The sequence below is a fragment of the Triturus cristatus genome, chromosome 11 (genome assembly GCF_964204655.1).
Source record: "Triturus cristatus chromosome 11, aTriCri1.1, whole genome shotgun sequence".
NCBI lineage: Eukaryota > Metazoa > Chordata > Amphibia > Caudata > Salamandridae > Triturus > Triturus cristatus.
In genome coordinates this window covers 1,102,691,011-1,102,705,497 of record NC_140594.1, presented here as the reverse complement: position 1 = coordinate 1,102,705,497, position 14,487 = coordinate 1,102,691,011, and the positions used below count along the sequence as shown (strand labels likewise).

The 14,487-nt window shown below is 45.5% G+C and overlaps 1 protein-coding gene across 2 annotated transcripts in view; it reads left to right on the top strand.

The window, feature by feature from the left end:
• POLR2H (RNA polymerase II, I and III subunit H) overlaps positions 1-14,122 on the top strand; it is a 44,361-nt gene extending 30,239 nt beyond the window's left edge. For both annotated transcript variants that reach the window (XM_085635512.1, XM_085635510.1), the window contains one exon: positions 13,518-14,122. In XM_085635512.1, coding sequence (XP_085491638.1) covers positions 13,518-13,635 — 118 coding nt within the window. In that variant the 3' untranslated portion in view covers positions 13,636-14,122. The remainder of the gene's footprint in view (positions 1-13,517) is intronic.
• The last annotated feature ends 365 nt before the right edge of the window (positions 14,123-14,487 follow it).

Genomic DNA, 14,487 nt, shown 5'->3' with positions numbered 1-14,487 from the left:
CAGCCCGGCGAGCACTAAATCGCCGTAGTAGCACGCCAAGACGCCGCAGGGCCGCTGAAAGACGCAATGGGAAAAAATGGATAATAAACAAGGGAAACTCGTCTTTGAGAAATGCACTACCCGCCTGCAAGACTCTGACCCGACACAGGTAACGGTGGTGCCTGAAACCCATTTGGACTCGGATGCGGACGAGGATATCCGAGTCATGTTGAGAGGGGTCAAAGGCCGCCTGCGGCAAATAGACTCCAAAATAGACTCCCTGGTGCAGCAAATGGACCAGGTTTCCCAGAAAGTGGATAGACACGAAACTAGACTTGACACTTTAGAAACCAGGGTATCTGACTAAGACGACCGCCAGGCGTAGATGCAGGAACGCCTACTGCGCATGGACAAAGTACTAGACGCAATCAAGGCGAGGAACGAAGACCTTGAAGCGCGGTCATGCAAAAAATAATGTCTGCATAACTGAAATTCCAGAGTCCACGAATATAAGTAACAAAGAACACTTTGTAGAAGAGCTCCTGAAAGACTTGTTCAGATTGGAGCTATCGCTGATGTTCCTAGTGGAGCGTGCCCATCGCACTCTGGGCCTGCGGCAGCCCCCGGGCACCCCACCACACACGATTCTGGCCTGACTATTAAATTATAGGGACAGGGACACTGTTCTGCGGATGGCCAGAGAGAAAAGAGACATCCAACATCAGGGAAACAGTATCTCATTTTACCCGGATTTCACCCAAGCTGTACAGGCCGCCCGCAGGTAGTATGTCCCAGCTAAAAAACTGTTCCAGAAGACTGGCACGAAATACGCGATGCTCTACCCGGCGAAGCTCAGAGTGCACACTGGGGGAAAGCCCTTAATTTTTACTGAAGCGAGTGCCACTCTGAATTTGCCAAGCAAAATGCAAAGAAACATCACAGCCGGGCTGCGGCAGCCGACGAATCCCCGAACAGTCAGCTAAGTGACAATGACTAAGATAGTGATATGCCGTCTAACTTGCCATATGCATGCTTTGTAACAAGCAGTTGCCTATATAACATGTGCCTTTCCTACAGGCTTGCACCCCGAAGGTGATTCGGCCCATTATACATGGGCGGTCAGTGCCTACACCGCTCAGCCACCCTGTCTCATGGGACAGGGTAGTTTGCAGGCAAACCTGCGCCCCCCTGGGATGATTCCTTTTAGCCCTAAGTTCCAAGGGCATCTGTTCGCAGTGAGGAGTTCATTACGGGATGCACAACCTGATTGGGGGTTGGTGTGGGAGGGGGGTGGGAAGGGGATGTTTTTGTTTATTCTTGTTTAATGCAGTACGAACGAACCCACAGATTCCTACGGGATTTCCCGGGCAGCATAGCACATCACCTAAAACCAAACAACACACACTATGGCAGCACATCACTGGGGATATGGAAATATGGAGTACACAGCGGGAGGCCCTGGAACCAGGATCCCTCGCATGTTCATTGCACTAACCTGGCGAACCTATAGATGTCCAGGATCAACTGCCTGACCTGGAACGTGCGTGGTCTTAATGACTACCGAAGGGTGTGCCTGGTGCAGTCATACTTAGCTCGTCATATGGTGGACATATGTCTCCTGCATGAGACTCGCCTTAGAGAAACAGCCCGCTCTCGACTGACCAACAATAGATGGAATGAGAGATATATACGGCCAGCTACCCTAATTACTCCCGGGGGGTTGCAATACTGATAAGGAGGGGGGGTGCCCTGGCAGACACAACAGACGCTCTCCGACCCAGATGGTCGCTACATAAAGAAAAACACTGTTTCACGGCCACTCATTTTTGTCAACACATATGGTCCAAATGTGGATGACCCCACATTCTTCTCCCAACTCTGGCAAAAGATACACTCCATGGGGGACGCGGCAGTGCTGTGGGGTGGGGACTTCAACATTGTACTGTCACTGTCCATGGATAAGGAAGGCACATCACGCACACACCACCCTCAGACCACGGCCACTTTGCACAGTATAATGACTGATCATTGCCTGATAGATTTGTGGCGCGCACTTCACCCCACTGACCGCATGGGCACATGTATCACACAACAGCATAACGCATGGTCCCGACTCGATTTTTGGCTGCTGACCAAAGATCTACACAACTGGGTTCAAGAGGCTGCACATCATGCACGCACACTTTCGGACCACGCTCCGTTGATGTTGTCCTTTTCTGTGCCAAAACCCTACCAGCAGCCATTCGTGTGGCGCCTCCCCCCTAACGCGTTACAGGATGCGGCCTTTTGCGAAACTATTAGAACGCATATAAAGGAATACTTGGAGCACAACACTGGATCAGTAGACACGGCGGGAGCACGGTGGGATGCCTTTAAGGTGGTGATAAGGGGGCACTGTATTGCTGGTCAGTCCGGGGTACTTCAGGACATCCGAGGCAGGCTGAGTTGACTGGAGAGCGAGCTGAATGCCCTTGAAACACAGTACTGTAACTCCCCATCGCCCGCGACCCTAGCTGAGATGCGCACTAAACTGACGGAATATCAGGATAAGGCTGAGCGTGAGACCAAATTCCTACATAAACATGCCACAGCGCGCAGAAATGGTGAGGGAGACCGGCCGTGCAGGACTCTTGCTAATCTCCTGCGGAAACCGAGAGGATCCGCGTATATTCCTGAACTCACCACTGCAGATGGGGAGTTGGTGCGCTCCCCACCAATCATCAAGGCCACTATGAAAGACTTCTATGCACAGCTCTACACCTCCCGATCCAACCCCTCTGACTCAGTCATGGTAGACTATTTTGACTCAATAGAGCTTCTGTGGCTCAGAGCCCAAAGAGAGTATTTAGTGGTCCCATTTACAGTGAAGGATATTAGGCGCGTTATTGGCGGCTTGCCTGTAGATAAAGCACCCTTGGGCGGATGGTCTAACGGCCAAATTCTATAAGGAATACTCAGAGTTATTGGTGCCGCAGCAATTGGCCGTCTTATCAGGAGCTGCACTATCCGTAGTGCTGCTGGGCTCGATGCGGGAAGCTATCATCATCTCCATTTTGAAACCTGATAAGGACCCCTTACAATGCGATTTGTATCGCCCACTATCATTGACAAACCTGGATGCAAAAATATTTGCTAAACTCTTAGCCACCCGGCTCCAGCCGTTGCTTCCGATGATAGTGCATCCGGACCAATCAGGCTTTATACCGGGGCGGTCCACCTCCCACAATCTCAGAACGCTGTTCGCCTTAATACACTATCTCGCCCCACACGTACCAGCGATAGCCGCTTTGCTAGATGCCACTATGGCATTTGACTCCCTAGAATGGAGGTTTCTGTTTCCACTCCTTCAGCGGCTGGGTCTAAGTCCCCTTTTCATCCAACAGATAAAGTTGCTTTACACTCTGCCCACGGCACGTCTTAAAATAAATGGCCTGATCTCTGAACCAATCTCCATCACGAGGGGTACCAGACAAGGATGCCCCTTGTCCCGTTTGCCATCGCAACTGAGCCCCTAGCGGCCAGAATCAGACAACATCACACAAATCTCAGCATTGGCTTTACTACGAGAGGCCTCACGGTGTCCATGTACGCTGACGATATTACCCTATATATGACGAACTCCAAAAGAAAACTTTGCACCTATGACACGAGAGCTAGTGCGCTATGGGGGGCTATCGAGGGTAATGGTCAACTAGAGAAAATCAGTCATCATCCCCCTAACGACCGGAACTCAGCCCTTTGAAACGGAATACCCTATTGCCTGAGTGACGGGACCGACGCGCTATTTGGGGATTTGGATCAGTGCCAATTTACAAGAGATCTGGACGGAGAATTACGGTAGGACGGTGGACTGGATCGAGGAACGGGTGCGTCGCTGGAAAACGCTCTCTCTCTCCCTAATTGGCCGCATAGTGGTGTCCAAAATGATAATTCTGCCTAAACTGTTGTACTTCTTTGTAAATTTCCCCGTTCCGCTCACGGTGCACATTAAAAAAAAAAAATTACGAGCCTTAATGATCGACTTGGTATGGGCCGGGGGGGGGGGGGGGGGCAGCCTAGAATATCCTGGGAGGTTCTAACCCTTTATCAAAATAAGGGGGGAAAAAGAGGTTTTAGAGGTTAGGTTCACCCTCCAACTGTGTACATAGATATTAAATAACCTGAACGTTCAGGTTAAAAGAACCTAACCTGGGGGTGTCAGAAGAACAATTGGTTCCCGAGGAACACCCAGAGAAAGAAAGGGGCAGAACTCTTCCTTTCTTGAGTCCCCTCACTCACCAGGGTTTCCCCACGGTGACATGCTTCATCATTGGGGTCCTCTCAGTCCTCTACTGGCTGAGGCGTGCTGCGACTTGCGGATTACGTAGGAGCACTGAACAAAACTATGTGTGGTGCAAGTGTAGTGGTGTGGAGTGGAACAAAGTGAATTAAAATAATCAACTAGTGGGCCAAATCTATTTTATTCTTGCTCCTAGCTAATTGGTTAAAAAAGGGGGGTAATACGCTAAAATAACCTACTATAATGGGTAAGTGTACTTAGCATATGGTCAACTAGCTTCGAGCTTCCCCAGCTCTTCCTCAGGACTACACTGGGACCAGCCCAGTGCATACTGTCAGTATGCGGTCCGCGAGGTTGGTCTCCAGTAGGTGTGCCAGAGTGTGGTCTTCAACGTACAAGTGTACGAGATCTCCACACCCCCTCCGTTGACCAGGAGGCATAGTATTGCTTCTTAAGATACATTGCCAGGCGTACAATTACGAATGTATTGTCCATAACGCATGCTTATTAGTCGCAGCGTTTTTCACTTGTTTTTTCACCGGGATTAGGTCTACTAGGAGTGGTATTTGCACTGGGCTGGTCCCAGTGTAGTCCTGAGGAAGAGCTGGGGAAGCTCGAAACTAGTTGACCATATGCTAAGTACACTTACCCATTATAGTAGGTTATTTTAGCGTATTACCCCCCTTTTTTTTAACCAATTAGCTAGGAGCAAGAATAAAATATATTTGGCCCACTAGTTGATTATTTTAATTCACTTTGTTCCACTCCACACCACGACACTTGCACCACACATAGTTTGTTTTAGTGCTCCTACGTAATCCGCAAGTTGCAGCACGCCTCAGCCCGTAGAGGACTGAGAGGACCCCAATGATGAAGCATGTCACCGTGGGGAAACCCTGGTGAGTGAGGGGACTCAAGAAAGGAAGAGTTCTGCCCCTTTCTTTCTCTTTCTCTGGGTGTTCCTCGGGAACCAATTGTTCTTCTGACACCCCCAGGTTAGGTTCTTTTAACCTGAACGTTCAGGTTATTTAATATCTAGGTTCTAACCCTGCCACAGGCGCAGGGCGGACTGGTGGCTCCTGATTTTGCGCTCTATGCGTACAGCGCCCAGCCGCAGTTTCTGCACCACTGGATGCATCCCGCGCCCTTTCAGCCCCATGTGGCTATTGAGCTCGATCGGGCCGCGACCCTTCCCTTATCCACTGCCGTCTACTGCCCGTACAAACGGCCGCGTAACGAAATAGACACTGTAGAAACAATGCGTTGGAGGGACTGAGTAAACGCGAAAATACTGGTGTCCTATATGCCCCCTCTATGCCGCTGGCCGACAACCCATTGCTGCCCCCGCTCAGGGACAACAAGGCACAGGAGAGAGCGCACTCATACGGCTTACGGATGGGAAAAGACCTTTTCCCGGGAGACACTTTCCTAACACTGATGCAAATGTGCGACCCTGCACCTCCCTCGGCATTAGACACACTGTTGTACTACCAACTGCGGGCATCCTGCAGGGCCAAATTTGACACATTCCCGAATCCACCGCCTACCCTCCCTGCCCTTGAAAACCTTCTCACTGTAACTGTCACCCGGATCTACACTATTACACAGCGTGATTTTCCTATTACTGTCCCAAAGGCCCGAGCAGCGTGGGCGGCAGACCTGGGGGCGGCTCTTACGGATGACCAGTGGGATTTCAGCTGCGGTCAGCTAAAGGTATTATCCCCCAACTACCGTCTCAGATAGAACCACTTTAACCCGTTCCGTGCTCATGACGGAACCACTCCGTCATGAGCCACGGGTGCGCTGTGCTCATGATGGAGTGGTTCCGTCATGCTGCGGCCGTTGGCGGCCGCTCCGCCCACGCGGCGCTAATTCCCCGCCTGTGCGGGCGATTAACGCAGTGGGCGGAGACGTGGCGGAACCACTCCGTCATGAGCACAGCTCACCCGTGACTCATGACGGAGTGGTTCCGTCACGAGCACGGCGGCACCGCAACTGCCCCCAAACCCCCCCAGCGCCGCGGCGGAATTCCTGCCGCGGCGAAGGGGTTAAATATACCCATCGCTTATACCAAACCCCGGTGCAATTACACAGAATGGGGCTGCGCCCCGATGATGTTTGCTGGAGATGTGGGCCCCCCCAGGCTACATTTATACACATGGCGTGGCAGTGCCGGCTATAGCTAATTTTTGGCTGGAAATCTTACAACATACCAACAACATAATAGGCCAGGAGCTGCCCTGCACTCTGAGGATAGCTCTGCTGGGTCTCAGCCCCGAAGTCCCGCCAAAGCGGAGGAAATTAGCGACTATCTATGCTCTTATTGCTGGACAAGTGAGTGACAGTTGGCGTTAAGGAGGGGGGTCCCCCCCCCCCCACCCCACCGACAACAAAGGAGTGGGTGTGGAATCTTACGTACTGTAACACCCAGCTGGAGGGATTCTGGGAGCTAATGCCGACATGATCCCGACCCCGGGACATATGGGAACCATTTGTGACCTGGCTCAGCTCGAAAGCGATAGATGAACATTGATGTCGATGTGGAAATATAGAGCTGTTGCTAAAATGCTGAAACGTGAGACGCAGGCCCCTTTTATGTTAACATCTGCCAATGATATCGGGAGCGATAACTGAGATATCATCCGGCCCTAAGTGTATAACCTGTAAACGTATCATCTATGGTGATCCCCCTGATTACCTGACAGTATGATCTACAAGAAGTGTACTGCTGTTGTTATGTTGTTGCATGTAATTTCTAAGAAATCCCAATTAAAACAAAACAAAAAAAATTACATGGAACCTTACTGAAGCTAAAATTATGCACTGCGCTTGTCTGGTGCAATTAACCTTCGAACCACTAAGATTTTCTTATCAAGTGAGGATCTTTCACAAAAACAAAAAAATGAATTACGGCACCGTTTATGGAGTTTAAAGTGGAAGCCGCACAGTTTGGGATTTTATAGATTTTGCTAGCATTTCCTGCGTATGTTTTGCATCGTTAATCTTAGTTTTCTATTTCATAGCCAGACAACCCACTGTTAAGGGCAGGACAACATATGTAACTTTTCTCTTCAAAGAAATCCAGGCAGATGTACAGCATGTTCTGTTCTTCATCAACCCTATGTCTTTGCCTGGTATGTCCTAATATTAAGTTAATGCCTAGTAACTTTCCTCCATTTGGCAGGTCTCGCCCTCTTTTCAGTCATTTTCGGAAAATTGAATGCCTCCATTGACTTCGAAGGAGTTTTTCTCTTTTCACACCTACATCGCTCTCAGAAACTGTCCTTTCAGCAGTGATCATGGAAGCCCACGGCACCCTCGTTGAAGCGCTTCCAACCACACCACCCCTTCCTTAATATATCCGGTATATAGGTTGTATGTCTACTGCTGTCTGCCACCTCAGCCTGTTAGAGTGCTCTGACCTGTCAGCATTCACTTACTCATCCACCCATCAGTGCACTCACTCCATCCTTCCAAATGTTGCCTCATTCTCACATTTACCCACTCACCCAGCCACACTACAACATAATCACAAACTAGCCAATCAATGAACAGGTACTTTGACTTTATAAACTGGCCTGACCCATTGGCTCTGTCAGTGCTTGTTTTTACTAGCAACTACCCATGCTCTGATATAGTGAGATGGTGTGTGACATCCGCTTTAGGATATTTACTAAGGATGGAAGAGTTCCAGGCCAGTGGGTCTGCCTGCCCCTGTAGAATAAAACCAAGATCCCATTATCTTGGGAAGCCTCACCTCTTAAAACATTTGCTTTGGAGCCATGCGCTCATGAACTAAGAACTTTTTCACGTCAGCAGGTTATAAAATATTTTTCTGCAATTGTAAATCTGCGAGAAGGGCGAGTTTAATGATATTAAATATTAGACAGAAAATTGTTCCATGTTATAAGTTTTGTTATGTAAAGATACTAAGGAATACACTTGTATTGTTTACCTGCAGAAAACAAATGCCCTAGTTTTGCCCCTTTTAAATTATGCAAATAGGATGCACCTGATTCTGCACCTGATTCTACAGGAATGCCTAAATCATTGGCTAAAAAGACTTCAGAACTCTGCAGTTTACGTAGTTGTGGGCATGTGTCCCAGAACCCCCTCCACCCTGGTCCTGTGCTATTTACACTTTCATTGGTTCAATGACTGAATTTCTATATATGTATTTCGTTTTTTGTTGTATCACAAACCATGCTTGGTCCCTTCTCACCTGCAATCCTTCATTAAAGTGCTTATTATAATCTACAATAAGTTGATCTGTTATTAATTGGTCACTGTATTAGTGTGCGTGAACCATCTCCTTAAAGGATAGCCATAAATATATCAATACACTCAAATTATTTGTGGACTCGAGTAAAACTTGTATTTACATGAACACTTTGAAATTTTCTAAAGATGTCTTTCTACGTTTTTTACTAGGTTTGCCTGCAAGCATCATTTTTTTTATCTTGGTTGCCAGTCCTAATGCGTCATGAATGGCACCTTTTTCCTTCGTGTCTCTAAAATGATTTCTCTGAAGCCCTTAGATAGCTTTCAGCATCCTAGCACCACTTCTGCCAGGTAATTGGAGCCTTGTCTGTGCTCCTTCAAAATGGTGTTGGTGGCCTGGCTGATTGCATCTGATCACCCTGCATGACACTAGCCTTCTGATTCCTTAATTACAAATATTCATACTTCACTACTGTGTAGAGGGGGGCAACAGTTTCATCCAAGTGTGTGCCATTATAATGTCCCAGAATGCTTTCTGGTGTTTTAAGTCCCAACATATTCCAAGAATATTTTTCTATGGTCAAATACAGTTTTAGGCCCATCACTTTTTATCCTGTTTCAAGCAAGTTATCTTCTGGCATAGTAATGTCTGATGTAGACTTTTTTGTAGTTATCCCTGTCTTAATAGCAAGCTTTGTAGAAATATTTTGTAATATGCCTTGTCAAGTTGTTCCATTGATCCAACATCATAGTTAGGCCTACCAGTTTTTGCTAATCTTACCCTATTTAAACACGTCTGTTTAGCGTTTAGTGAAGAATTTAAATTTCCTCCTGTATATGTCCACATATATTTAACTTCGAAGTGTGCACTCGAACCTGGATGTTTGTTGGGGTTTAGCACCACGAGCAGCAATAATGCAACATTAAAAGGAGAACATTAGCATCATATTAGAAACACTTGCACGTTTGCAGCTATTTAGGAAAATCTCAGCCCTTTTTTAGGTCTCGCACCTAGCGACGCAGTTGCTAGCACTGCTCGCGCAGCGAGAGTCCTTTTGTCTGCGGTTCTGAAACGGACCCTGGAATTGTACACGCTCGTGCGTGTGTTTTTAGTTTTGCCTTCCGTTATTGGGCTTTGAGTGCGTGTTTTTCTCTAACAGAGCACGCAATAGGCCAAAGGCGGGTACATGGTTCCGCCCATGGCCTATTGGTGTCTGTTACGCGCACCAAAGCCCATGTGGTTTCAATTATCGTGCCCAGACACGCGATAATTGAAAACATAGGGCTCGCTGTGACGCACGCGCACCACTAGCGGGCGTGTTTTTTTTTTTTTTTACAATGGCTTTCGCAATCGCTTTCAGTGCTGCTTGTTACTACCAAGCAGGGTGCAAGGGAGGCCTTGCTTACCTCCAGCCATGCTACACCTGCAATGCCACAGCGGCAGGGGCAATTTTCCATCAAAATCTTGACTTCTGCAAAACGCACTTTATTGTTGTCAGTGATAAGTCGATGCGAATGTCTGTTTTGCACGTGTCAGGTGGTGTAAATGGATGTACAAATTTGCAACATTGCAAGTACAATTAACAGAATCTGCAAATGTTAGTTCACATTACTCTTGTACGGGTGCCATTTATGAGCTGGCCTATCTTATGAAAAACAAGATGCAGCCAGTTTATATTTTGATCCCGAGGAAGAGTATGCACGTTGAATTTTAAATGCGAGGAAGTAAACACTAGGGCACTGATCACAAGTGAACACAAATTATATGCAAGGTGTGAGTTATGTAGAATATACTGCACACAGTAACTAACGACCGGGTTTGATGAAAATCCTCTCCCGGTCAACTTCTCCAAAGTACGCGTGAGCAGGTCACACCTAGCGATGCTCACCAGGGGAAGTGTCTGTAAATGCTTCCCCATTTCGAAAGGCTTAACTTGCAATATGCAGGTCTCGTTTTATGGCGCCTAATAAATACCGAACCCTGAAGTTTCGGAGCTTATCTTGTGCATTTTTGCAACTCGACGGTGACACTCGTACTCAAGGTTTCATTGTTACAGGGACAACAGTTTTGGGATGATCATTCAGTTCTGGAAGGTTTAGGGTTAATTTTATGCATTCTGTGAACAAATAGGCAATCCACACTCACCCCTAAATATTTGCAGCATTTCTGTTCATTCCATGGAGTTTTTAGGTGACATCTTAACTTTTCTACGTTATTGCAGGGCAGCTTATATTTCATTTTGTAGTTGGCTCCTGTGGTTGCTCTTTTTAGAGATATCACCAAGGTCTAAAAATGTGTGATGCTATTTCCTGTGATGTCATTGAATGTAAACCATTACCAAATAAAGGTAGAGAGCAAAGTCTTGAACTGCTTTCACCTGCACCTTACATAGAACTGCAGGCACACATGCAAGAATTGTGCGTTCACTGTAGAAGAAACCTGGTTAGCTGGAGCGAATTCTATCCTTTTTAAGCATCAGCATATATTTAACCTAAAATCCTGGTGGTTGGTTGTAGACTTGCAGTTTTAAATACCGAGGAGTCTTCTCTTCTGCCAGACAAATTCCACTGTGCAAACACTCAGCTTCAAAGTAGGTTATTATCCGATCCCTTGTAACTGTTCCAATAAAAATAGCTGAAGAAAAGACACTGGAATTATCTGTTGACTTGTACTTGACCCTAATTGAGATACTAAAGATAAACACTAGAATTATTTCTGGTGTTGCCCCTGCAGCTGTTATTTACTGGAGCGCTGACTCGGATTGTGTTTGTCTTGGCATCACTTGCCCTCAGCAATTTTTTGAGGGGATTTCACCTAGGAATTAAGATGTCAGTGAATGTTCTACGATTTCTGGTGGAGAAATAAGGGAAGAAAAATACTCTGCATCTGGAGAATTGCTGCAGCCTTTGATTTACTTTCCCTCCCTTTTCCCCTGTCACATTTCAGGCTTTTTAGGATGAGTGCGAAGGCAGCTGCTCTGTCAGGAGGTTATAACGCCAAAGTAAATTAATTGTAATGAAGTTCTTGCCTGAGCTGCGGTGAGAACAGGATGCGGCCCTCGTCCAGCCTTCGGAGCGCGCTACTTCCTAGTAACAAAACCTTAGAGGGCCCCCGTGCAAGGGATGGTGAGGGGGGCCTACTATGCCAAACCCTCGCAGTCACCAACCACCCTGTAGAAGGGCTTCACCGTTGACCCCTGCATCCACAGGACATCAGCAGGAGTTTAAATAACACCTTTACATCAAAGAGAAAATGTTATCTTTGTGGGATGAGCATGCGCTACATACATGCACACTGAAAACCTAGCTGTGTTCATACCTTTTATTATATTATTTTTATTAACAAAATGTAACTTTAGGGGAGAGAATGTTTCCCTCGCTGATGCTTAAATAGGGGCGTAGGTTTGTAAGTGATGTGCAGGTGCAAAATAAATGTAGTCACTAAACGGTGCAGTTGCTACATAACTCATCTGCTGCATAAGCTACAGATTTTAACAAAACAAAATTCGATTCTAACAAAACAATTTTTTTTTTTCGATTCTAATTCAAATGGATCAAAAGTTACTACTGTGCTGTAGAAGGCCCTATGCAAAAGTTGACCGACCACCTTTGTGTTGCTTTTTATGATATATATTTTTCTATACTTTAATGCTGAGTGCGGCACCCGCTTCAGGAACACCACGCTCTGTTTTAGATTATTATTTTTTTTTTTACTTTAATGCGGAGCGCTGCACCCACTTCAGGGACACCACGCTTGGTCTCAGGCTTTTTTTACTTAAATGCTGAGCACAGCTCCAGGGGAACCACGCTCTTTGTCAGCTTTTTTTCACTTTAGACTTTAATGCGGATTGCCAAACCCACTTCGGGGACACCGCGCTCTCTGTATTGCAATAGGTCTCGCATTTGCCAAACTTTGACCTATTGGTATTGTAAATGCCAATGCCTTTTATTATTCCACGTTTTTTAAAACCAAAAATAAAAGGCATTGTCCTTTACAATGCCAATAGCTCAAATTCTCACTATTGCGAGACCTATTGCATCGCAAATGCTTGTTATTTCTCCCTATTGTGCTGGCTTATCTAGATATTGGCTTGGTTGCTATATTTGACAGCATGGAAACCCTAAAAACAAGGCCAAATTTATGGAACTTTACTTTGTAATATGAATACGGAAAATGCATTGCTTTCAGTTTGTATGTCTGATTCATATTTCATACTTGGTTCGAATACCTCATAGAAGAATGGAGGGCTCCATCTTTATAATTTGAAGAAATGTTCCCGTCAATAAGAAAGTAACGCTTAGAATGTGTGGCCTCCATAATCATTTGAACTGAAGGGTGATGTTTGTGAGGAAGAGACTTTCTGGGTTTTAAACCTACAGACAAAATATTACCAAATTGAACATCTCAGCTTTTACGCAGCCTTCTCCGCCCGGGGACAATAAATATTGTGAGCATGAGGGCATGGTGCAAGATGGTCAGACTGCTAAAAACATAGAAAAAGTTGCCCTTAACAATGACTGATTTGTTGTAGGAAAATGCACCTGTTGCTCACCAGTCCTTCAGAGATTGTGGAGGAAAAGAAAAGAATTCAGGAAAGCTTCCCAAGCAGTTTGATCCTAAACAGAATAATTTGCTTTAAATGGGATCAGTGGCTGTAAATGTTTACTCTCAAGTTTTGTGATCCACCCACTCACAGTGAGCTATTGTTAGAAGAACACTTAAATCGGAGAAAGGTACCCATGGTGACAAAGTGCTCCTCCAACAAGCAATTAAAATGTATCTTCAATTTTGAACCAAAACAATTCCACAAAGATGTTTTTCAGTGTAGGATAAAAAACCACTACCAGCATAGACCTGTATTATTAATTGGAATGCAGAATTAAATCGGCCAAAGTCAGGCAATCTTATCCCGTATTTAATACTTCCATTTTGAGGATTAGTGAGCTTTCTTTCACCGCTTAGATGGAGAAGTAATTTGATGATATATTAAAGAATGGCTCCCTTTCGCTGTCTTATCTTGTATTTTTCCTTTTCCAGATCAGCGTACGTTTCCTACGGTGGGCTGCTGATGAGGCTGCAAGGGGATGCCAACAATCTTCATGGTTTTGAGGTGGATTCCCGTGTTTATCTACTGATGAAGAAGCTTGCTTTTTAATTCCAGCCGACTAGCGTCTGAGGATGATGGTGTTGATTTGAGACATTTCTAAGAGACTATTAAGGAACAGACCCGCTCTAAGAGACTCTTAAGGCCACAGGATTGCTGGGATTCTAGATCACACATGCTGAAATCGATGCAGTTTCCATGTACATGCAGAAGGACCCTTTCCACAAAGTGTTGACAGTGTTTAATGGAGATTTGCTCACTGTGTGGAATTATCCACCTACAATACTGCAATGAAAACACAGCCTTTCGTGGTACATTTGCTCTAGGTTTAAAACAAAAGGTATTTGTTTTTCGATTCACCACTTCCCTTTCTTTTTCTATAGAAGTCCAAATGTTTTTTACATGATGATATGGTTTAGTTTAAATATTTTGTTTACGAATGGGAAGACACTCGATTTTGGTATTTCAAATTGTACAAAATTGTTTTAGAAGTGGGTGTAATATTTCCTTTTGTGAATAAAAAACGACTTTTACAGAAGTGCGGAATTTAATCACAGTAGATTAGAGTGGTGGTAAATTTTACACTGCCCATAAAACGTGAATTGGTCTTCCTTATGTTAACTGATTTGGAAAACATCTCGTTTCATATTGCAAATATATTCACCTATATGTGTTGCATCCTAGACAGAAAAGGGTGGGCTGACCATAAATGCAAAATGGAACTATTGAAGTAAGGGAGAATTTTGTATACTTTTGAATCGAAGTAGCAGTGCGTTTTATCAAACACAAAAGATGATGAGAGGACTGCTTGCAATATCACTAACCTTTGGTAATCGCTTAGGTTAGCATTCCAGGACATTGTTATTTTGCCCACTATGTTTGACCTATACATATGCAGTCAGT